Raw genomic sequence first — 25,504 nt, 5'->3', positions numbered from 1 at the left:
CAAACCGTAAGTCGTAGAAACTTGCCACTTGGTCAACTGGTTGTATATCAGCTCGCTACTCAGATACAGCGAATCAGCCAAATCGGCCCATAGGTGGCGCTATAGCAATGCCCGACGCGTTGGGGCTCATAACTCCTACAACCGGACATCAGACACTCAAGTATTTGGTACCATTGTAATCCCTGGCTCCAAACTTAAAAAATGTATATCTCCAATTTCATTTCCGGTATGCAAAATTTTCGCTAATTTGCATAATATGCATTTCTAGCCAAAATGAACTAGTCCTAGGTTTTTCGCCCGATTGGAATCGTTCCAACGCAGGAGAAATCTGTGGAGTGAGTAGGTAAATAATTATCGAACAGAATTTGAAATTTCGCTTCAGGGTCACTAAGGGGCGCCAAAACTCCATACAGGAAGTAGTCTATCGTCACTGAAATGGCTATAACTCGTGAACGGTTTGAGATATCTTAACGAGGTTTGGTACACATGTGTACCAGCTCACTCCGGTGTGACAGTAAAAAAGATGCAGATTTTGGCCACTAGGTGGCGCTATAACAGGCTTTAGCTCGGGAATGGCTATTACTACACAACCGTTAGCCCGATACACTTAATATTTGCTATGGTGTGTCTTTGTGCAATGTACCATGAGGGTCTGGAAGGACATTGGCGTATCTCCAAAAACATGGCCGTCATCGGCCAATGAAGGTTGAGGACCGATTTGACAGGGTTAACGAAGGTCGATTGGAACGAAACGCACTGTGCTTCTTTGTGTACTGCTCCTGAAGGTCTGTAAGAATTACGGTGTCATTTGGCCACTAGGGGGCGTAATACCATATTTCGGTGCGTGTATCACGTGACGTTTGAAATACACACACAAACATGACATCATATGATAGATCTGCCCCTGGTGAACAACTTTGCCTATTGAAGCATTGCTGTCAATCAAACGGTTCGTGAGTTATTGGCGATAACCTTCAAAACCTACTTTTGCGAACTAGTCATAGGTTTTTCGCCCGATCCGAACCTAACCAAGGCTGATTGATTCTGTGGAGTGTGAATATGAATAATTATCAAAAAAAAGTTGACATTTGTATTCAAACACGCAAGGAGTGGCCAAGAACCGAACTGGGCGGAGCTTAAAACATTTAAACGGCCATAACTCGAGAGGCGTTTGAGATATCATCATGGGGCTTGAATCATATGTGTAGGCCATCGGTCTAAGGTCGTGATATAAAAAGCTCGCCGATCAGACACTAGATGGCGCTATAACTGGGAAAATGGCACTAAATACTGTGATTATGCAATGTTTACAACTTTCTTGCCTATAACTTTATCTGTGGTGAAGAGATTTTAATGGGAGTTGGTTTTTTAGCATCCTGAATTGTTTCCGAGTCCTACGATACCAATCATGCCAGATTTCGCCTTACCGTTAGTTCTGCACAGCAAAAATAGCGCTTACAAAACACGCGTGAATAACTCCACGAGGGTTATTCCGATCGACTCGAAACGACCATAGGAAGAAATTAACTTTACCTTCTGAACAAAAAACTCTATTGGCGTTATGTTAAAATTTCCATCAGAAATGGCCAAAAATTGCAAAAAACGAAAAATTATCTCCAAATTATATGTTTTTTACACATAAATGGTTATAACTCCGCAACGAAATGACATTTTTTTACCAGATTTGATACGCTGATGTCTGAACAGAGTCTGAGGCAATAAAAAAAAATTGTTTGCCTACACCAGTAGTTGGCCTCATAATTGAACAAAACCTTTGACATTGAGTGAGCCCAATGGTCATACAATTGTTTCTTTACTAAAATAAAGTGAATAGACATGATTCTAGCTACATGTAACACAGTCATGACCCGAGGTTGCATGCACGAGTTTGTCATAGCGCCACCTAGTGGTTATTTGTTATTTTCACTTAAAAATAGTGCAACCTTACATCTAAAATCATGAGTCATCATAGATTGTGCCTTTCATGGCTTTTGAGTATAATCATTGGTGGATTGCAGTTCACTCCCTAGCAACCAAAGAGAATACCCTAGCAACCATTTAGCAAGAGCTGTATCCCTGTATCAGAACATCTTAGAGACATGGGGTTCGGCTATTTTGACTCATTAACACTATTTTAACATTTTGTGACCCGAGTTTTGCCACTGCAAGCACCACAAACATTTCCTTCAGTGTTCTGTTTGTCAATGTTCCGTGAGAAGAGAGGGAGACATTTCACTGAATGATAGCACCTTTTTTGCTGACAACTATGAACACGTGTGTCTGGTAGCTTACTTTTCATCATTTATTTTGTACAATGCAGCAAATCTACACAAGCATGCCCTTAAAGCTCTTAAGGTCCCAAATCGCTTGAACCCAAGCGAATGACTTCACATTACGCAAGTGACATGTTTGTCCTATAGGTGCACGTGTGTTTAAGCATACATAGTCTGTATGAATTGTTTCTGACCATCTCTTTCGTTTTTGTGGATGCTGGATCAGCCTGGTCGACGACGTGTGACGTCTTTGACGTGCCTTAATGCTCGAAACCCGGCAAATGCTGCTTGCAGCTTTAATTATTATTATTATTATTATTATTATTATTATTATTTTTCCGCCATAAAACGCGTCGCCCAGCACAAACCGTAAGTCGTAGAAACTTGCCACTCGGTCAACTGGTTGTATATCAGCTCGCTACTCAGATACAGTGAATCAGCCAAATCGGCCCATAGGTGGCGCTATAGCAATGCCCGACGCGTTGGGGCTCATAACTCCTAAACCGGACATCAGACACTCAAGTATTTGGTACCATTGTAATCCCTGGCTCCAAACTTAAAAAATGTATATCTCCGATTTCATTTCCGGTATGCAAATTTTTCGCTAATTTGCATAATATGCATTTCTAGCCAAAATGAACTAGTCCTAGGTTTTTCGCCCGATCGGAATCGTTCCAACGCAGGAGAAATCTGTGGAGTGAGTAGGTAAATAATTATCGAACAGAATTAGAAATTTCGCTTCAGGGTCACTAAGGGGCGCCAAAACTCCATACAGGAAGTAGCCTATCATCACTGAAATGGCTATAACTCGTGAACGGTTTAAGATATATTAACGAGGTTTGGTACACATGTGTACCAGCTCACTCCGGTGTGACAGTAAAAAAGATGCAGATTTTGGCCACTAGGTGGCGCTATAACAGGCTTTAGCTCGGGAATGGCTATTACTACACAACCGTTAGCCCAATACACTTAATATTTGCTATGGTGTGTCTTTGTGCAATGTACCATGAGGGTCTGGAAGGACATTGGCGTATCTCCAAAAACATGGCCGTCATTGGCCAATGAAGGTTGAGGACTGATTTGACAGGGTTAACGAAGGTCGATCGGAACGAAACGCACTGTGCTTCTTCGTGTACTGCTCATGAAGGTCTGTAAGAATTACGGTGTCATTTGGCCACTAGGGGGCGTAATACCATATTTCGGTGCCTGTATCACGTGACGTTTGACATACACACACAAACATGACATCATATGATAGATCTGCCCATGGTGAACAACTTTACTTCTTGAAGCGTTGCTGTCAATCAAACGGTTCGTGAGTTATTGGTGATAACCTTCAAATCCTACTTTTGCGAACTACTCCTAGGTTTTTTACCCGATCGGAATCGTTCCAATGCAGGAGAAATCTGTGGAGTGAGTAGGTAAATAATTATCGAACAGATTTTGAAATTTCGCTTCAGGGTCACTAAGGGGCGCCAAAGCTCCATACAGGAAGTAGCCTATCGTCACTAAAATGGATATAACTCGTGAACCGTTTGAGATATCTTAACGAGGTTTTGTACACATATGTACCAGCTCACTCCGGGGACACAGTAAAAAAGATGCGGATTTTGGCCACTAGGTGGCGCTATAACAGGCTTGAGCTCGGAAATGGCTATTACTACACAATCGTTTTCCCGATACTCTCAATATTTGGTATGGTGTGTCTTTGTGCAATGTACCATGAGGATCTGGAAGGACATTGGCGTATCTCCAAAAACATGGCCGTCATCGGCCAATTAAGGTTGAGGACTGATTTGACAGGGTTAACGAAGGTCGATCGGAACGAAACGCACTGTGCTGCTTTGTGTACTGCTCATGAAGGTCTGTAAGAATTACGGTGTCATTTGGCCACTAGGGGGCATATTTCGGTGCCCTGTATCACGTGACGTTTGACATACACACACAAACATGACATCATATGATAGATCTGCCCATGGTGAACAACTTTTCCTCTTGAAGCGTTGCTGTCAATTAAATGGTTCTCGCGTTATTTGTGATAACCTTCAAAACCTACTTTTGCTAACTAGTCCTAGGTTTTTCACCCGATCGGAACCTAACCAAGGCTGATTGATTCTGTGGAGTGTGACTATAAATAGTTATCAAAAAAAAGTTGAAATTTGTATTCATCCACGAAAGGAGTGGCCAAAAATATAAATGGGCGGAGCTTAGTAAATTTAAATGGCCATAACTCGAGAGGGGTTTGAGATATTCACGGGGCTTGAATAGTATGTGAAGGCCATCGACCTGAGGTTGTGAAATAAAATGCTTGCCGATCGGACAAAAGGTGGCACTATAACGGGAAAGATGGCATTAAATACTGTGATTATCCAATGGTTACACTTTATAAGCCTATAACTTCATCTGTGATCAACGAATTTCCATGGGAGTTGTTTTTATATGATCCTGAATTGTTTTTGAATCCTACGATACCAAGCATGCCAGGTTTCGAATTACGGTTCGACCAGAACTACGTTTTACCACATAAAAAACAATCACTAATAGCTTCGTAACTGTAACTCCTATCGATTCGAAAACACCATAGGAAGAAAAATGCAATAGCTTCTGAACAAAATCTTTATTGGCGTTATATTAAAATCTCCATCAGAAATGGCTGAAAATTGTGAAAAACCAAAATAGTCCTATAGGTGCACATGTGTTTAAGCATACATAGTCTGTATGAACCGTTTCTGACCATCTCTTTCGTTTTTGTGGATGCTGGATCAGCCTGGTTGACGACGTGTGACGTCTTTGACGTGCCTTAATGCTCGAAACCCGGCAAATGCTGCTTGCAGCTTTAATTAGGGTTTCGAGCACGAAGTGCTGAAAACCTATTGTATTTGTCTGTTTTATTATTATTATTATTATTATTATTATTATTATTATTATTTTTCCGCCATAAAACACATCGCCCAGCACAAACCGTAAGTCGTAGAAACTTGCCACTTGGTCAACTGGTTGTATATCAGCTCGCTACTCAGATACAGTGAATCAGCCAAATCGGCCCATAGGTGGCGCTATAGCAATGCCCGACGCGTTGGGGCTCATTACTCTTAAACCGGACATCAGACACTCAAGTGTTTGGTGTCATTGTAATCCTTAGCTCCAAACTTAAAAAATGTATATCTCCGATTTCATTTCTGGTATGCAAATTTTTCGCTAATTTGCATACTATACATTTCAAGCCAAAATGAACTAGTCCTAGGTTTTTCACCCGATCGGAACCGTTCCAATGCAGGAGCAATCTGTGGAGTGAGTAGGTAAATAATTATCGAACAGAATTTGAAATTTCGCTTCAGGGTCACTAAGGGGACCCAAAGCTCCATACAGGAAGTAGCTTATCGTCAGTGAAATGGCTATAACTCGTGAACGGTTTGCGATATCTAAACGAGGTTCGGTACACATATGTACCAGCTCACTCCGGGGTCACAGTAAAAAAGATGCGGATTTTGGCCACTAGGTGGCGCTAAAACAGGCTTGAGCTCGGGAATGGCTATTACTACACAACCGTTAGCCTGATACACTTAATATTTGGTATGGTGTGTCTTTGTGCAATGTACCATGAGGGTCTGGAAGGACATTGGCGTATCTCCAAAAACATGGCCGTCATCGGCCAATGAAAGTTGAGGACTGATTTGACAGGGTTAACGAAGGTCGATCGGAATGAAACGCACTGTGCTTCTTCGTGTACTGCTCATGAAGGTCTGTAAGAATTATGGTGTCATTTGGCCACTAGGGGGCGTAATACCATATTTCGGTGCTTGTATCACGTGACGTTTGAAATACACACACAAACATGACATCATATGATAGATCTGCCCCTGGTGAACAACTTTGCCTATTGAAGCGTTGCTGTCAATCAAACAGTTCGTGAGTTATTGGCGATAACCTTCAAAACCTACTTTTGCGAACTAGTCCTAGGTTTTTCGCCCGATCCGAACCCAACCAAGGCTGATTGATTCTGTGGAGTGTGAATATGAATAATTATCAAAAAAAGTTGACATTTGTATTCAAACACGCAAGGAGTGGCCAAGAACCGAACTGGGCGGAGCTTAAAACATTTAAACGGCCATAACTCAAGAGGCGTTTGAGATATCATCATGGGGCTTGAATCATATGTGTAGGCCATCGGTCTAAGGTCGTGATATAAAAAGCTCGCCGATCAGACACTAGATGGCGCTATAACTGGGAAAATGGCACTAAATACTGTGATTATGCAATTGTTACAACTTTCATGCCTATAACTTTATCTGTGGTGAAGGGATTTTCATGGGAGTTGTTTTTTTAGCATCCTGAATTGTTTCCGAGTCCTACGATACCAATCATGCCAGATTTCGCCTTACCGTTAGTTCTGCACAGCAAAAATAGCGCTTACAAAACACGCGCGAATAACTCCGCGAGGGTTTTTCCGATTGACTCGAAACGACCATAGGAAGAAATTAACTTTACCTTCTGAACAAAAAACTCTATTGGCGTTATGTTAAAATTTCCATCAGAAATGGCCGAAAATTGCAAAAAACTAAAAATTATCTCCAAATTATATGTTTTTTACACATAAATGGTTATAACTCCGCAACGAAATGACATTTTTTTACCAGATTTGATACGCTGATGTCTGAGCAGAGTCTGAGGCAATAAAAAAAAATTGTTTGCCTACACCACTAGTTGGCCTCATAATTGAACAAAACCTTTGACATTGAGTGAGCCCAATGGTCATACAATTGTTTCTTTACTAAAATAAAGTGAATAGCCATGATTCTAGCTACATGTAACACAGTCATGACCCGAGGTTGCATGCACGAGTTTGTCATAGCGCCACCTAGTGGTTATTTGTTTTTTTCACTTAAAAATAGTGCAACCTTACATCTAAAATCATGAGTCATCATAGATTGTGCCTTTCATGGCTTTTGAGTATAATCATTGGTGGATTGCAGTTCACTCCCTAGCAACCAAAGAGAATACCCTAGCAACCATTTAGCAAGAGCTGTATCCCTGTATCAGAACATCTTAGAGACATGGGGTTCGGCTCTTTTGACTCATTAACCCTATTTTAACATTTTGTGACCCGAGTTTTGCCACTGCAAGCACCACAAACATTTCCTTCAGTGTTCTGTTTGTCAATGTTCCGTGAGAAGAGAGGGAGACATTTCACTGAATGATAGCACCTTTTTTGCTGACAACTATGAACACGTGTGTCTGGTAGCTTACTTTTCATCATTTATTTTGTACAATGCAGCAAATCTACACACGCATGCCCTTAAAGCTCTTAAGGTCCCAAATCGCTTGAACCCAAGTGAATGACTTCACATTACGCAAGTGACATGTTTGTCCTATAGGTGCACGTGTGTTTAAGCATACATAGTCTGTATGAACTGTTTCTGACCATCTCTTTCGTTTTTGTGGATGCTGGATCAGCCTGGTCGACGACGTGTGACGTCTTTGACGTGCCTTAATGCTCGAAACCCGGCAAATGCTGCTTGCAGCTTTAATTATTATTATTTTTCCACGGTAAAACGCGTTGCCCAGCCCAAACCGTAAGTCGTAGAAACTTGCCACTTGGTCAACTGGTTGTATATTAGCAGGCTACTCAGATACAGTGAATCAGCCAAATCGGCCCATAGGTGGCGCTATAGCAATGCCCGACGCGTTGGTGCTCATAACTCCTAAACCGGACATCAGACAGTCAAGTGTTTGGTATCATTGTAATCCCTGGTTCCAAACTTAAAAAATGTATATCTCCGATTTTATTTCCGTCATAAAATTTTTTCTGTATTTTCGATTTTGTCGAAAAAAATAAAAACGAACTAGTCCTAGGTTTTTCGCTTGATCAGAATCGTTCCAGTGCTAAAATGTTCCTTGGAGTTCGAATATCAATAATTATTAAAAAAAAAGTTGAACTTTCGACTCACGGTTGATATGCCAAGCCCAAACGTCTGAAGTGTGCGCAGCCAATTGGACTTTTTTGGCTATAACTGGTGACAGAAATGAAGTATCAACACGACACTTGGTATTTGTGATGACAGTCATGGCCTGAGGTTGCGTGCCTCGTTTCGTCACAGCGCCACCTAGTGGTCAGACGAATCATGTAAATGCTTATAACTTAGGCTGAGTTTGACGTATTTTCATGGGACTTTTTTACTAAGAGTTTTGAGTTGTTGCCGAGTCCAACGATACCAAACATGCCAGGTTTCGCCTTACGGTTAGCCCTGCACAGCAAAATAGCGTTTAAAAAACATGCGCAAATAACTCCGCGAGGGTTATTCCGATCGACTCGAAATAACCATAGGAAGAAATTAACTTGAACTTCTGAACAAAAAGTTCTATTGGTGTTATGTTAAAATTTCCATCAGAAATGGCCGAAAATTGCAAAAAACGAAAAATTACATTCATTTTTTGTGTTTTTTAGATATAAATGCTTATAACTCTGCAACGAAATGACATTTTTTCACCAAATTTGATACGCTGATATCTGAGCAGAGTCTGAGGCAATACAAAAAAAAATGGTATGCCTGCACCACTAGTTGGCCTCATAATTGAACAAAACCTTTGACATTGAGTAAGCCCAATGGTCATACAACTGTTTCTTTACTAAACTAAAGTGAATAGCCGTGATTCTAGCTACAAGTAACACAGTCATGACTTGAGGTTGCATGCACGAGTCTGTCATAGCGCCAGCTAGTGGTTATTTGTTTTTTTCACTTAAAAATACTGCAAAATTACATCTAAAATCATGAGTCATCATGGATTATGCCTTTCATGGCTTTGAGTATAATCATTGGTGGATTGCAATTCACTCCCTAGCAACCGATGAGAATACCCTAGCAACCATTTAACAAGAGCTGTATCTCTGTATCAGAACATTGTAGAGACATGGGGTTCGGCTCTTTTGACTCATTAACACTATTTTAACATTTTGTGACCCAAGTTTTGCCACTGCAAGCATCACAAACATTTCCTTCAGTGTTCTGTTTGTCAATGTTCCGTGAGAAGAGAGGGAGACATTTCACTGAATGATAACACCTTTTTTGCTGACAACTTTGAACACGTGTGTCTGGTAGCTGCGAATGACTTCACATTAAGGACGTGACATGTTTGTCTTATAGGCGCACGTGTGTTTAAGCATACATAGTCTGTGTGAACCGTTTCTGACCACCTCTTTTGTTTTTGTGGATGCTGGATCAGCCTGGTCGGCGATGTCTGACGTCTTTGACGTGCTTTAATGCTCGAAACCCGGTAAATGCTGCTTGCAGCTTTAATTTTCTCATTGTTTTTTCTATTTTTTTTACCATTGGGGTTGCTTGGGGTTGGGGTAGAATCACTTTCTGCGACATCCTAACCCAAACTCCAACTCTCACCCCAACTCCAGGTGAGAATAGTTTTGAAAATGAAAGAAAAACATGTAGAAACCAATGCATAAAATTACATCCCAACGCAAAACCAGAATCTAACCCCAACCCCAGGCGACAATTATTTAAAAATAGAAAAAACAATGAGAAAAAATATAAAATGACACAAAAAAACTGTTTATAGAAATTTCTGCTGCGCGAATAAATTAATAAAAAAAATTTGTGACTATAACACGACTTGCCGTGAGATAGGGTTTTCCTCACAATATTGAAATATTGAAATCAATATTTAAGGTTCCTTGTGTTACTTATGAGGTAAAAAGCCATGAAATAATAAGTGGAATAATGTACAGGCAGCCGGTTGTTATCATGAAATAATCCCTGACAGTCTGATACAACCCTGATCACACTATACATTATCCCTTACCTATGCTCCAACTCAGTTTCTTGTAATTTAAAGCTACACATTCCTAAAATAATCGATCCTAAAAGGGTTTACATAAAGAACCTTTATCATCTACAGAACCTTTATGTTGCATCAAAGCTTTTTATAGTGGAGAAAGGGGCCAAAGATTACTAAAGACAAAAAGGAAATGTTTCCTTCAAGAACCTTTTATTAAACGTTGTATGAAAAACCAACAGCATCACTTCAAAGAAGAAAAATCAACAATGTAAAAAAGGACCTAAAGTATGTGATTTTACAGTCACCTGGTGATTGGCTGAATGGTTCAGTAGAGGATTCTGGGTAATCCTCTGTGTACTCCTCCTCACAGTTCCAGTCTACAGGCTTGTCACTCTTGGTCATCAGATCCACGTACATGTGAATCACCTCCTCTGCTTTCTCCAAAGCTGCCTTGGCCGAGGTCATTTGAGTTTTCACTGGGCTGTTCTGTGAATGTTTGCAGATTAGTTTGGAAAATCTCATACAGTATGTACAATAGCAGATAGAAAGCAAAGACTGACTTTGTTACCTCAAGCTCTTCATTGATTAAAGGGATGCATCCCTGGGAATATATGTTGTAGATCACGTTTTTCAGTGAATTCGTGTAACGATAATTGTCCGAGTCTTTGGCATATCTGAACTGGGTGTTGAGTAGCTCAAGTATGTGTGGGAAGGCTGCTTTGACATAACACACAACACTCTGGAACAGACAAAAATATGACAATAAACAAGCACAAAACGCATTATATATGATCATTATTTAACACACAAAGATTTGTACCCATAATGTTAATCTAATGTTCATACTAATTACAGTAATAAGAGTGGTATGTTTATAAGATTTTGTGGCATGGTTTGAAGATCTGTGACACCAGAATGTCACTGAGATGTCCTGGACTTCATGTACAGTTCATTACAATTTAAATTATGTAAAACAAGAAATAATAATTTAAATCTGTTGTTACGTAAAGCTCAGTAATCCATCAAGAGCTGAAAACATACCAGGTTCTGACGTTCAGTGAATGAGTATGTGATTGAACAACCATTTTGCAGCTGGTTTTTAATCTGCAAAGAAAAACATTTTGTGTGAAAGTCATTTGACAGCACACATGTACAGTAGCTTCTCCCCCATCTTGCAGCTAGTATAATAATTCAATTTACAGTAATTTTTATTTTAATAGTGTATGTATTCTGCTTTAGGGGGTATGATGAAAATGCAAAACGATGCAAAATCTTACCAGACGTCTTAAATTCAGGAGATGGCCCTGGGTGACAGAGTGCTTACATGGGCCTGGCACACCAGCATAGACCAAATAAAAGCACAGGATAAGGACGAACCACTGATGCCTTACCTGCAATCAGACAATGCATATGATTCACTCAAAATAATTATTCCAAAAATAATCTCTGTACCCTTTTCAAAGACATTTGCACCTATTGATAGCATTTTTGGCAATGTTTATGTCTGACAGTGTAACCTAAATTCTATCTGAAACTGCAAATGATCTTCATGTTAATAAAAATGGGCATACATTTTGCCAACTTTCATCTACAATAAAACAACAAGGATATACAGTATGCATTATTATCCGTATAATACAAAAACAAAGTAATTAAAACGCATTTATAAGGCTATAGAAACACAGCCTGTTAGATCACAATAACAAAACCCACAATTCTCTGGAGGGCAAACAAAAACCAGTTGGCTGTTTGCATAGGATTTAGTTGTTCATGATGTTGGCCAGCCCGGTACACCAGTAAAACAAGCAAAGTGTTGCTTACCATCCTCCAGCTTTAATCAAACAAGAGCCAAGCATTGCCTACTTAGAGATGTTAAAAGGTCTTTTAATATACAATAAATAAAATGAGAAATTAGGTAGTTGTTACTTAATGTTAATTTTAACTGCGGTGACATGAAGTAACTGCAATTAGTCAATTTTATTATTTTTTATTTTAATTTGAAAACACTTTATTATGTTTTCATATATTATTTTAAATCATATTTATGGATGTGAATATATGGTTACATGCCAATTAATCATTCAAAAGTCATTGTTACAACCTGGTTCTGTGTTTCCCCTGTCTGAGTTTCTTATTTTAAAGTTTTGTTCTGTCTGCCATGTTTTGTAGTTGTAACCCTACAGACACAACAGGTCTGAACTATGGACCAGCTCTTTCAGAAGATTAGATTCGACTACGGAACCCAGGAGCTTCCTCAACAATGAATCACTCATACACTTAAGTTCAACTGAGATGCAAAGACATATTGTATTGTCAGATTTTAGTATAGCATTGCATCCAAGTTACATGGCATAAAAAGGAAAATAAGAAAAATAACAAACAAAAATAATCAAAATAATCTATATTGTAGACAGTATAACAAATTTTCCCTTCTCTCTCTTTTTTTAGATGATCACTTCAGTTACAGGACAACTTAAAAGTAAGTGTTTTCTCTTTGGTGTTGTCACTATATGCACTTTTGTTCTTCTTACTCTTATGTTAACCTCAATTTACTCTGTAAAAGTAAATTACCCGAATCACAGTAATAAAGGTAAAAAAATATAAATAAAATGATTAATGCAATATTAAGTCAATTCACATTAACACTTCTCAATGTGCATATAATGATTAATTTCCTTTCCAGTTGTATTCGAAAATGTTAGACTTTGAAATTGAACATATAACTCAAAACAAAACAACAAATTCACTGTAAACTCCCATGCACATTTAAGATGTACATTATACACAAGCTCAATTAAATCAGAAAAATCAGTCTTTATAATCCTTTCCACATAAAATGATTGTATTGTATATCAGTCTTTCCTTTAAAGGCGGAGTCCATGATGTTTGAAAGCCAATGTTGATATTTGAAATCACCTAAACAAACACGCCCCTACCCCAATAGATTCACAAGTTCACACTTACAAATAATTCAGAACAGAGTTATTAATATGCGTATTTGGCGTGCTGTCCGAGGAGAGGGCTCCTAACTCGTTAATGGACTGAGCCCGGAGCGCTTCCTGGCGGGGAGAGGGTTCCGGGCTCAGCCTTAGGCCCGTACCCAGAACAATCCCCCCTGTTCTGGTTAGTAAGGTGACTTAGGCAATCGTGCGGAGAAGGGGAGGTGGAGGGATGCTGAAAATATCGAGGAATGAGGGTGAGTTGGTTTCCAGTCTATATAGGTTTCTGTTGATGCCAATCAGGTGGATACCTGATTACTGATTGTCAACAGCTGGTCGTAGTTGAGGTGATTAGGTTGATTATTTGAACGTGTTCCTCCCGAACTTTGTTAATAAAAACATCATTTCACGAGTTCACACTTACAAATAATTCAGAACAGAGTTATTAATATGCGTATTTGGCGTGCTGTCCGAGGAGAGGGCTCCGAGCTCGTTAATGGACTGAGCCCGGAGCGCTTCCTGGCGGGAGAGGGTTCCGGGCTCAGCCTTAGGCCCGAACCCAGAACAATCCCCCAAAAGATCGCAAACTAGCATCGGACAGCAGCCAGGAACTGTGTGTGTCCCCCCAAAAATTGCTGAATGTAAAGTGGGAGGTAACGGGGCTCCTGTGGGATCGTAGAAAACATTACTGCTGTGACAGTTGGAAATTGTGAAAAGCAGGGCTCCTGCGGGAGCAGAGAAAACAGCACCGCTGCGGCGGTGGAGAGACAGGGCTCCTGCGGGAGCAGAGGAGACATCACTGCTGCGGCAGTGGGGAAATTGTAAGAACAGGGCTCCTGCGGGAGCAGTGGAAAACTGTGGGAGCAGAGGAGACAGCACCGCTGTGGCGGTGGAGAAAGAGAGCTCCTGCGGGAGCAGAGATAGTGAAAAGCAGGGCTCCTGCGGGAGCAGGGAAAGTGACACTGCTGTGGCAGTGGAGATTGGGAGAAGGCATGGCTCCTGCGGGAGCAGAGGGAATAGTACCGCTGCGGCGGTTGGGAAAAACAGGGTTCCTACGGGAGCAGAGATTGTGAAAAGCAGGGCTCCTGCGGGAGCAGGGAAAGTGACACTGCTGTGGCAGTGGAGATTGTGAAAGGTGGGGCTCCTGCGGGAGCAGAGGAAACATCACTGCTGCGGCAGTTGAGAAATTGTGAAAGGTGGGGCTCCTGCGGGAGCAGAGGAAACATCACTGCTGTGGCAGTGGAGAATTGTGAAATGTAGGGCTCCTGCGGGAGCAGAGGAGACAGTACTGCGATGGTAGTAGAGATTAGTGGAAAGCAGGGCTCCTGCGGGAGCAGAGGAAATGGCACCACTGTGAAAATAGGTTCCTGCGAGGGCAGGGGAAACATCACTGCTGCGGCAGTGGAGGAAAATTGTGGAAAGCAGGGCTCCTGCAGGAGCAGAGGAAACATCACTGCTGTGGCAGTGGAGGTTAGTGAAAGCGGTGCTCCTGCGGAGCAGAGGAAACAACATTGCTGCGGGGGTGGAGAGACAAGCATCTGCAGGAGGCAGGGGAAACATCACTGCTGCAGCAGGGGAAACGGGCTCCTGCGGGAGCAGAGGAAAATATCACTGCGATGGCAGTGGAGGTTAGTGAAAGCAGGGCTCCTGCGGGAGCAGAGGAAGCAACACCGCTGCGGCGGTGGAAACAGGGCTCCTGCGGGAGCAGAGGAAAGTCACTGCTGCAGCAGTAGAGAGTAGGGCTTCTGCGGAAGCAGGGGAAACATCACTGCTATTGCAGTGGAGATTAGTAAAAGCAGGGCTCCTGCGGGAGCAGAGAAAATGGCACCGCTGCAGCAATGGAGAACAGATCTCCTGCGGGAGATGGTAAAAACACCACTACTGCGGCAGTGGATTTTAGTAAAAAGCTGGCTCCTGCGGGAGCAGAGGGAAAATCAATGCTGTGGCAGTGGAGAGAGTCTTATAGTTTGTGTTGTCCTGGAGCTGGTGGGATCCGCTGATGAGGGTTGATTGGGTTTCTCTGATGTGGGAGCGGTTTGATGTGAGAGTAGAGGAAACATCACTGCTGTACTGGTGGAGAAATTGTGGAAGGGAGGGCTCCTGCGGGAGCAGAGGGAAACCACTTCCATGGCAGTGGGGGTTAGTAGAGTTCATGGAAAAAAGGGGGGGCTCCTGCGGGAGCAGAGAAATGACACTGCTGAGGCAGTGGATAAAGTCTAAAAGTTTATACAGTCTTGGAGCTGGTGGGATCCGCTGATGAAGGTTTGTTGGGTTTCTCTGATGTCGGAGCGGTTTGATGTTAGAGCAGAGGAAAACATCACTGCTGTGGTGGTGGAGAAATTGTGGAAGGGAGGGCTCCTGCGGGAGCAGAGGGAAACCACTTCCATGGCAGTGGAGGTTAGTAGAGTGCAGAGAAAAAGGGGGGGGCTCCTGCGGGAGCAGAGGAAACATCACTGCTGCGGCAGTGGATAAAGTCTGATAGTTTATGTGGTCTTGGAGCTGGTGGGATGGAGCTGGTGGGATCCGCTGATGAAGGTTCATTGAGCTTCTCTGATGTTGGAGCGATTCAATCGAATGTAGGTTTTGGAGAAGAGGTCTGCTAGGAAGCCAGATATGAGTAGGACAGATTTAAGGTGTTTTGGAACCGGAAGCGTGTAACCCGGTGATTTGAGTCAGGGTTTGATGTGGATCTAGCCTGGGAGTCGCTGGAATGTAGATATGCTAGGAGAGTGTGGTATGGTTGAATTGGTGTTTGGAAGTTGAAGATGTAAATGGAATGGCCTTTTCTCACTTGGTCTGTCTTGCTTTGTTTGATGGAATAAGAAATGGTATCGTTGTCCGGAAGTGATAGATCTGAAAACTGTTGGGTGATTATTTGGATTGAAGTTGCAAGTGATGGCCAGAATGAACATTGCGTAGAGTATGAGGGTAGTGTTGGTGGACTGGAAATCTCGACAGAGGGTGGAGATCCATATGGTGAGTATTTCTAAGGTTACTGGCTGTCTTGCATCAGGACGGGTGGGTTCTTTGGATTCCTAACGAGCGTGGATGTCTGGGTGCTAGCTATTACTGGAGAGGGTGAGCGAAAAAGAAGTTTGTGGAAAATTTTGAATTCCACTTAGGTATCCTTTAATGGAGCTGGCTTTGAGGTTCTTGTGGTGATTGAGGTAGGATATGAATGAGATGGTGAGTAGGGACAAAATCAGGAAAAACAGGTTGTAAGAAGAGTAGAAGGTCTTGAAGCTCTTTCAAGGGGTTGGGTAGGTTTGTAGGATTCTGGGGGATACAGCTTGGAGGATGGTATCTAAAGAGGCATTTGAGGTGGGGGTTTCAAGTGAAAATGCACTGGTTCCAATTTCCTTGGCTAATTCAGAATTTCAATTTTTACTTTAATTGTGACATGCTGATACATGCTTTGGCCGATTTCAATTTTATTTCTAAGAACTATGATTGATGGCAATAGGCTACAAACAAAATGTTCTTCTTTAAAAGAACATTATTTATCAATAAATAATATATTTAAAATTGCTCTTTCATCCATGTTGAATTAAATGACATGATCTTTTATTTGAAAAGATCTCAAATAAAGTGCTCGTAAGTTTAGTCAGGTTCAGTGACGTTATTTATCAGCCGCATTAAATGTCCAAATATCAGTTGGACGGCTGTGGTTAGAAGTATAGTTCTATCGTTAGTATAACATGTAGACTTGGGTAGATCATGCTTTTAAACAAATAAGAAAGCAGCATGCAGTGATTTCTATAACCGTAATCTAAATATAAACAAAGTCTGTTTCATGTCTTTTAGGTTGTAAACAGAATTGAAGCGCTGTTTTTGGAAAACTGCGCATAACAACGAGCTTTAAGACCCTGGGGAATCCCTGGAATGAGTGACGTAGAAGGAAACTTGCGAATGAAAGACGAATCTTGTATTTAAACAACAGAGAACTAAAACGTGAAAAAAAAAAAAAAAACTTTAGATGTGATGCAAGTAGTTTACAGCAATAATAGGAAATTAAATCGATCTGAACAGATTAATTTTTCTTGACATCATTTACTTTATTGTTGAGCCAACATAGTTCAGTGACGGATGTGCGACAAAGTTGCTATGTTTTCGGGAAATAGTCATGACAAGCCAGCTGGCCTCTCCAACTATCCACGGTATGGTGGTTTAGCAGCGCGTTATGCCGTTGCTCGGGAAAAGCACCCCAGAGCAGGGTACGCACACGAGCCAGCGGAACAACATCAATGTGTCAACTGCAGCGCGGGGCAGGAATCAATATGGGCTCGGGTTGTGTTCCTTATGTAAAACGATCGCGTTTCCCAGTATGGAATTAAATTAATGTAGCTGTTGGATAACAGGAGCTGCTTCCACTGCCAGTGTGCATGTGGCTTTGAAGTTATTTCTTGCGCAACCGGCAATATGCTGCTAGCGGAGGTAGCCTCGTGCTCGAGCCCGATAGTGGAGACACAGGCAGGGGAAAGGGTTAGAAATTAGACGGAAAGGTTTGTGAAAGCAGGGCTATAACACCACTGGCGGAAACTTGCTTGAGCTGGATGGGAAACCTGTATCGTTGGGACGTGTTGCATCGTGCAGTGCATGGCAGGCTGCTTTGCGGCAATCTTCGGAGCGAAAAAATGATTGAGGCTTGGCGGCAGAATCTTGATCACAACCTGGACAGGCTGAAGGCCTGCTGGTGCTGTCTGACGAAACCGCTCTTGCGAGGATGGAAAACCTTTTGGTGAGTAGAGATGTAGCTTTGTGATCTTTCCTTGTTTAGTTTGTGGCTTTGCGGCGGGGTGTGGATTTGTAGATGGAAGAGTTGGTTGAAGAGAGATATGAAGATTGTGGAACTTCTTAGAGAAGATGTTGGCGTTGGTTGATGTTTGTCTTAAGTTTAAGCAATGTTCAATTCCTGCTGAAACTATCGAGGAATGAGGGTGAGTTGGTTTCCAGTCTATATAGGTTTCTGTTGATGCCAATCAGGTGGATACCTGATTACTGATTGTCAACAGCTGGTCGTAGTTGAGGTGATTAGGTTGATTATTTGAACGTGTTCCTCCCGAACTTTGTTAATAAAAACATCATATCTGGACCTTCTGTTGATAGACCCGCCCCACACATATGCAACCCGGCATTTGATTTGATTTGATTGGCTATAAGTGTGTTTTGGTAGTCGGCCCGTCTAATTTTCCAAAGCGTTTTTCAAACATTGTGGACTCCGCCTTTAAAGTGAATTTCCTCCACAACAGAAGTTCACTTGCCTACTGTCCGTTTGGCAATAAAAGGGTTAATCTCGCGCATTTATGAAACTCCTCGTGGCTCGGCAGTCCCAACTCCATCCACTAAGGGAAGAATTGAAAACGATTCCAGAAAGTGCGATCGTTACCGTACAGTAGCAACGTTAGCCTTGTGTGTAAGCCAACTACCCACACGCAGCATTCACAGCACAGTAGGCAACAATCATATAAACTTCAAAACAAACAAACAAACAAACAAACACAACAACAACCAAAAAACCTGACCTTAAATACACAAGGCCACAAGCATTATTAGTTTCCAAAGTCCTCATAAAATGCATTAATGTTTACATAGAGTTCAACTTTATATCAAAATAACAATCTTACATTACATATAAAGCATATAGCTTCACATTTCACTTTTAAATCGTAAAGAAAATTAAACAAACTTCTTCACATTGCATATTTAACTTAAACACATTCAATGTAATGAATTTACAAACTTTAACTCACCAAAACCAATGATAAAGTCTGTTTCAAATTTTTCAACCGTTACTCTGAAGAGGTTTATATCTCTATCTCTCTCAATATTGAGTAAAAGCACAGTAATTTATTCCCCAAATTTCTCTGGAGTTCTCTATCTACATCTGAAGAGTTTCGTTGCAAAACGAGATTAATCTGTTTTTAATATTTTTGTCAAAACATGTTTATTATTATGTTATCATGTTATTATTTTGTTTTATGGTGCTACTTAGCTGTATTTTTAAGTTATGAAGGTTTAAATCAAAACAAACCAACTGCAGTTGAATTGATATAGTAATTGGAAAGGACAACCAAAAAACGAGATTTCTGAAAAATTTAAAAACGGAGTTATCTCGAAACTCTTCATCTGCTCTCTATCTGCCGCAGGTGCAGACTACCCAGGGCTCTCACGTGGGTGAGAGAAACCCGGAAGTAAGCTAAGCAATACGCCAAACAGCATTCAGACACATCAATGGTCGAACACAACATTAAACTCTCTTCTCATTGGCTGAATTATTGACCATAAAATAACTATATTTAGGGCTTCAGCATGAAAAATAATTATATTTTAATAACTTTTGGGGTTACATCTTTTGTAGTTCTTTTGTTTCATTGGTCTCTGTGTGATTGTTTCCTAGGTGTTTCTTGTTACGTCATATCCTTTGTGTAGCCTAATTAGCCCAATGTTTCAGTTACTGTGGAAGTCAATGGACACTATGCTGTGTGCAGGGGCGTCATGCAGCAATTTATTTTAAGGGGGCACAGTGTCAACCGCTCACAGAAATTTGTGCATACACAGACATCAAACGAAATATTATAGAGCTTTCAGTCTTTTCCATGGCACTTACATTTCTAACAATCTGAAAACCCCTGCTTTCATGCAAAAACCTCCAAAACAAGAGTGATGACTAACTTTAATATCAAATACTATTCAATCGGAATAATGACACATTTGCATCATATTTACATCTGAAACGGCATGTTTTATTTAAGTCTTAATGGCTTGTTTAATTAATGCATTTTGCACAACAACTACATTATCATATAAAATGAATGTAATTTTAAATCCATAAAGTATATAAACAACGAAAATGACATAAGCCACGTGATTGATTTTAATGTTCAATAATGATTTTAAAAAATATGTTTAGATAAAATTATTAGAGGAACGGATTTTTGCATTAAATTTTACCTCATGTGAGCATGTGAGATTCCGCGCCCGCGTGAACTTTGGTGAACTTTGGCGTTGTGCCAAGAAGATGAATCTCTACTAATATAACGTTGAGACGGTCACATTTAAAACCATACATTTTCTACACAGAGGAGGTTAACTGCACATTACCGTACTGGGGTTTGGAAATGTTGTGAGCGTTTCTAACACGTTTTAATTCCTCAGATAGGCAAATGCAGCAGCAAGTCAGCAACAGCAGAGAGCTCGTGAGCGCGACCAGACGCTGATGACGTCTGCGACTGTGCTGACTGCAGCACCAGCTGCCGCCAGAATAAAAGTAATGTAACATGATCAAAACACGATCAAAACGGCGAAAATCTCCGAAAAGTGACAAGGATGCAGCACAGAATGTATAATATTGTGCATATTAAACAGATTAAAAGTCAATTAACAGTTTAATGTTACAGTACAGGTGATATGTTTTGCATATTTTGTTGTTTAATAATAAGACAATGGTTATTCTATCCGCTGAAGGACCTGTTGATAAAGTATTAGTGTACAGTGTGACTGTGATTAAAAGAAAGGCAGAGGATCCAAATAAATGAAAATTCTGTCATCATTTACTCATCCTTATGTTGTTCTAAACCTGTATGAATCATGTATGCATCCATTAACATTTTCATTTCCATCAATACAAATTCCCCTGCATTTTAGTTTATTAACCTGATCACATAAGTAGAAAACAGGTTTTTGGAAAACAAACATGCTGAAGTAATTGATCCATCAATGAAAATTTCCTAAACCACTTCTGCATTCCAAAGACAGCAGTATATGAACGAACAAGGTGATGATGACACAGGCTGAAAAATAAGATTGACGGGAAGTGTCAACCCCCATGCACCACAGGAAGGACGTTAGGGATTTCTTAAAATGGGGTATAAAATAACGGCACCCCAGGGTGTCATCTGTACAACTCCCCAGGGGCTCAACTCAATATCAAGAAAAGAGTTAACCTCAAAGAAGAAGAAGAAAAAGAAGAAGAATGAATTTCTCTGGAGTCATTCTTTCTGCTGTGCTCGTGCTTCTGCTTTCTTTGACTGCTCAGTACAGGAAAACCAACTGCAAGTGTGATTGCTGCACATTTGTGGAGGGCTTTCCTGCCAGGCTGAAGGAGCTCCGTTCATCATGTAATACTGAAATACTGAAATTTTATGTAAGTATATTTTGACCTCATCTTCACCCACATACCATACAGCATGAACAAGTTTGTGCCATGCAAATGCCAGTTGCTTTCATAAGGTCTCTAATGGATTTGTTTAATATTGGTTATATCCAGGAGTCCAATGACGATCACGAGGCTTTGATAGACGACACTGTGCAACATAACATCAATGTAAGTCATGCACTGTATCTATGCACTTTATCAATATTAAATGAGTAACAGCAGAAGCAACCATATGAAACTGGAGGTTGCAACAATGTGCAAACCAAACTTAACATTCTGCGCTGCAATGCGTGATAAGTGAATATAAAGAGCGTGTATTTGTGATTCACAGGGTCCTTATGGATGTCATGTCCTGGACGAGATCCTGCGTTTTTATTTGAACACGGTTCTGACGACAGCTGTGAAGAACCACGCGCACATCAAAACGCATATTGACTCCATCGGAAATATTTTCCAGAGTCTCCAGAGGTTCATGCGAAAATGCGTAAGTGTACACATAAAAACATATAGAGGTGGTTTAGGGATGATAGATTTGGTCAATTTAGAGTAAATCCGTTATCTTTAGTAAAATGTTAAGTAGATAAACCCTACTGAATAACCATATATGGGTTTTAATGGTACTCTACTGGTAATGTTTTGGCTATTCTATTAATCCAATAATAAAGACGACTGGAATAAACTCTACTATGTAGGAATTTTGTAATGGTTTTATTGATAAACAGCTGATTATTCAAATTGGCATTTGTATGGAAATCATTACAATTTGTATTGTTTGAATGTTAGCTTTAAGTATTAAAAAAACTGCAATGCACTGATAATTTGTCTTGCGAATGCAATTCCTATATGTACCATGATTTTTTTTACATAGTTGGCATCTTGAATATGTCGTAATAGTGCATTGTTGCGTAATGTTATGATGAGGCAAAGTACCTTTAACGACAACCGTTAACATTGCAAATTATTAAATAACATACATATCTTTGTGTTTCAGAGGAATTACCTTTTTTGCCATAAGCTCTTTGAGATCATCAGCTTGAAAAGTTTGGGTTTTGACGTCAGACCGACGTTGGATTTTGCCGTCAGGCCGGCGTTGTGTTTTGGCGTCAATTTGACGTTGGGTTTTGACGTTAGTTTGGCGTTGGGTTTTGACGTGAGTTTGACGTTGGGTTTTGATGTCAGTTTGACGTTGAATTTTGACGTCAGACCAGCGTTGGGTTTTGACGTCAGACCGACGTTGGATTTTGACGTCAGGCCAACGTTGTGTTTTGACGTCAGTTTGACGTTGGATTTTGATGTCAGACCGACGTGGGGTTTTGACGTCAGACCGACGTTGGATTTTGACGTCAGGCCAATGTTGTGTTTTGACGTCAGTTTGAGGTTGGGTTTTGACATCAGATCGACGTTGGGTTTTGACGTCAGACCGACATTGGTCTTTGACGTCAGTTTGACATTGAGTTTTGACATCATTCTGATGTTGGTTTATGACGTCAACCTGACTGTTTTGACATCAACTCGACGTTGAGTTTTGGCGTCAATCCAACATCAAATGGACTACTGCATTATGAAATTTAAGCAGGTACATTTTTTTACTTCTGTTTTATTTTTTACCTACAGAGTTTCAGAGAAGCTTAAGAAAGTTACTTTTCTTTGTGTATTGAAAAAACAATAGACAACTTGTTTTTTTTATTTTTTTTTATTTGCCAGTCTCTTAGACGGCTGTACAGCACTGACTTTGTGTTTGCTGTAAAATTGTTTGGTGTCACACACAACTTTTGGAGACTTTTCAACTTTTCCTTTGATGCATGCGTTAGCCATGGACTAAAGATTGTAAACAGTTTTGACCTTGATTTATTATGTTGATTAACACTTAACCAGTCCATCATTGACTCACATGATGATAACACATAAGCAGTCTTTATATGAAGAGTTTCGTTGCAAAACGAGATAAATCCATTTTTTTAACATTTTTGTCAAAACATGTTTATTATTATGTTATCGTGTTATTCTTTTGTTTTATGGTGCTACTTAGCTGTATTTTGTAAGATATGAAGGTTTAAATCAAAACAAACCAACTGCAGTTGCATTGAAATTAATTGGAATGCACAACCAAAAAACGAGATTTCTGAACAATAAAAAAACGGTGGTTATCTCGTTTTGCAACGAAACTCTTCATATGCTCTCAGTAACAAAGATGCATACTGTATGCATTTATGAGTGTGGTGGTGGTGGTATCGCTTTGGGACGAGTGAGTATATGAGAGGGAAAATCATACTCACTACAAAACTAGACTACACCACGATTCACATGCACAGCGACAGCTCCAAACTTATTTTAAACAACCAATATTGACTTAATTTATACGATATTTCCCTAAACTCATATTCCCCCTAAAACTAAATTTAAATTAGTCCTAGCGACGCTCCTGCTCCAAGGTTGGTTTGCAGAGAATTATAAAACAAATATTTAATTAATAGGCCTTCCAAAAATAACAAACGTAAAGCAAAATGCACATGAGAGTAAGACTCTTACCTTGGCTTTGTGGGCTGTTATGTGTGTGTTCATCTGGCTGACCTGAGCACGTAGAAAAAAATAAAGTCCTCATGTAGATTCATTGGAAACCTTTTTGTTTTCCGTTTTGATCCCAATAAAGATCCCGTAAGCCCTTCTAAAGATCTCCTGGCTTTGAACGTATTGGTATCTGTATCAGCGTGTTAAAATATGTGACTTGCTGGGCACTTTGAAGAGTGAAAGCATGTGAGGACGAATCTTTCGTGAGCTGTAATAAAGACCTCCTTCCCTTCCTCCTATTGGTTTTAAATAAGAAGACTCCTCTCCCTCCTTTCTTCTAACTTAAACCTACTAGATTTCTTTGATAGATCATTTATCAGTTTATTGATGAATAACTAATAAAATGTATACTTATAAAGTTACATTTGGGACATTGATTCCTTTTAAAAGTTGTGAGTTATGTTGTATGAGATATAGAAACCTCAGAACTGTGTTAAGTAATAGCTTCTTGAAAGACATAATGAAAATAATATTGTACCCAATTCTGTCATTATTAACTTTTATGCTAATTTATTATGTTTTATTGAGATTCACGTTGATCTTCTCCACACAAAAGGGAATGTATATAGACTACCTAAAAGTAATGAATACAGCTTTTTGTCCACACGTTCAGTAAATGTGTTTTTCAAGAGACAATGTATTTGTGTAAGGCACAGACCACAACATAAAGCACAGAAATTCTCCCAAATTTCAGTTGCCCCTTTCCACTTTTCTATCTCATTAAAACGATTGTGGCAGATTTTAACTATGTCAAGTCAATTATGAATATACAGTAAAGTTTCTCACATAGTCAAAAGGCGTGAGAAGACTTAGACTACACTGTACAGTGACACACAACTTCCACTGACCACTTTTGTGTAATTTTTTCTCTTTTTTGAACTCAATAACTCTCACCCCCCTTCCATTGTTTAGAAAAGGGCAATAAAACACATAAATGAACTCACCATTACTGTATATAAATGCTTATATAAATACTATACATGAATAATGCATACATACATATTTGCATAAATATATTTTTTATATCATTTTAAAGTCACTTTAAACCTACAGATTTACAATAAGTTTTGTGCACACTTTCTGGACATCTTTATATGTCTGTTGGGACACATAAGGAACTGTGTATGAAATTTGTAATTGGATTTAAGAACTCATGTTACTACAGCTATTCATTCAAGTAACTATATAAATATGACAACACAAAATGTTCAGCCATTGGAACACACATGATTTTTATTTCTAACCGCCTACTTTCCTTTCCTTTGATACACAAACCCTTTCCTTTGTTTCAACCCATGACTGAGTAAAATACGAACAAGCCCAACAGTTGGTTTAAATTAACCTAGGAAAGGTTAATTTCTGACCCAAAAACAACCCAGCATTTTTTTGAGAGTGTTTTCAAGGGTATTTGATGTATTTCAAACAGCATATAAAACATTCACAGCAAAGTGATGAATCGCATTCTGTGAGGGAATCAAATTTGTCGCACATATTCCACATGTACATCTTTACACTCGTAACCATAAGCACATGGTTTACACATGGACCACCTTTTCAAAGAAAACATGTGAATCTGGACCAAAATATGTGTGGTTACAGTAGATCACTGTTCTTCACATTGAGTAGCTGAGTGTGAATATTCATCTACCATTTTAATTGTTTAGCAGAAGTAAATTTTTTCAAATGTTAAAGACGTGCTTTTAAATTTACTACTGGAGTGACTTAGAATGTAATTAATAAAAAGAAGGACAATGTTACGACCTTAAAGGATTAATACATTT

At 40.0% G+C, this 25,504-nt stretch overlaps 2 protein-coding genes across 2 annotated transcripts in view; one reads left to right on the top strand and one right to left on the bottom strand.

Moving 5' to 3' along the window:
* Positions 1-23,844, bottom strand: part of csf1a (colony stimulating factor 1a (macrophage)) — a 74,313-nt gene extending 50,469 nt beyond the window's left edge. The window contains exons 1-5 of the mRNA XM_055184614.2: positions 23,685-23,844; positions 11,339-11,452; positions 11,103-11,165; positions 10,630-10,800; positions 10,367-10,547 (exon numbers count right to left, since the gene is read on the bottom strand). Of these exons, the coding sequence (XP_055040589.2) occupies positions 10,367-10,547; positions 10,630-10,800; positions 11,103-11,165; positions 11,339-11,452; positions 23,685-23,717 (562 nt within the window). The 5' untranslated portion in view covers positions 23,718-23,844. The remainder of the gene's footprint in view (positions 1-10,366; positions 10,548-10,629; positions 10,801-11,102; positions 11,166-11,338; positions 11,453-23,684) is intronic.
* LOC129427844 (interleukin-10-like) lies at positions 20,694-22,787 on the top strand. The gene is made up of 5 exons (XM_073876460.1): positions 20,694-21,143; positions 21,267-21,323; positions 21,487-21,639; positions 22,147-22,305; positions 22,770-22,787. Exons 1-5 carry the CDS (start codon positions 20,973-20,975, stop codon positions 22,785-22,787), a joined length of 558 nt encoding a protein of 185 aa, XP_073732561.1. The 5' UTR covers positions 20,694-20,972.
* Positions 23,845-25,504: the final 1,660 nt, after the last annotated feature.

This window comes from Misgurnus anguillicaudatus, chromosome 14 (assembly GCF_027580225.2).
Source record: "Misgurnus anguillicaudatus chromosome 14, ASM2758022v2, whole genome shotgun sequence".
NCBI classification, from domain to species: domain Eukaryota; kingdom Metazoa; phylum Chordata; class Actinopteri; order Cypriniformes; family Cobitidae; genus Misgurnus; species Misgurnus anguillicaudatus.
The sequence above is the reverse complement of the archived record's forward strand: the minus strand, read 5'-3'. Positions and strand labels throughout refer to the sequence as shown.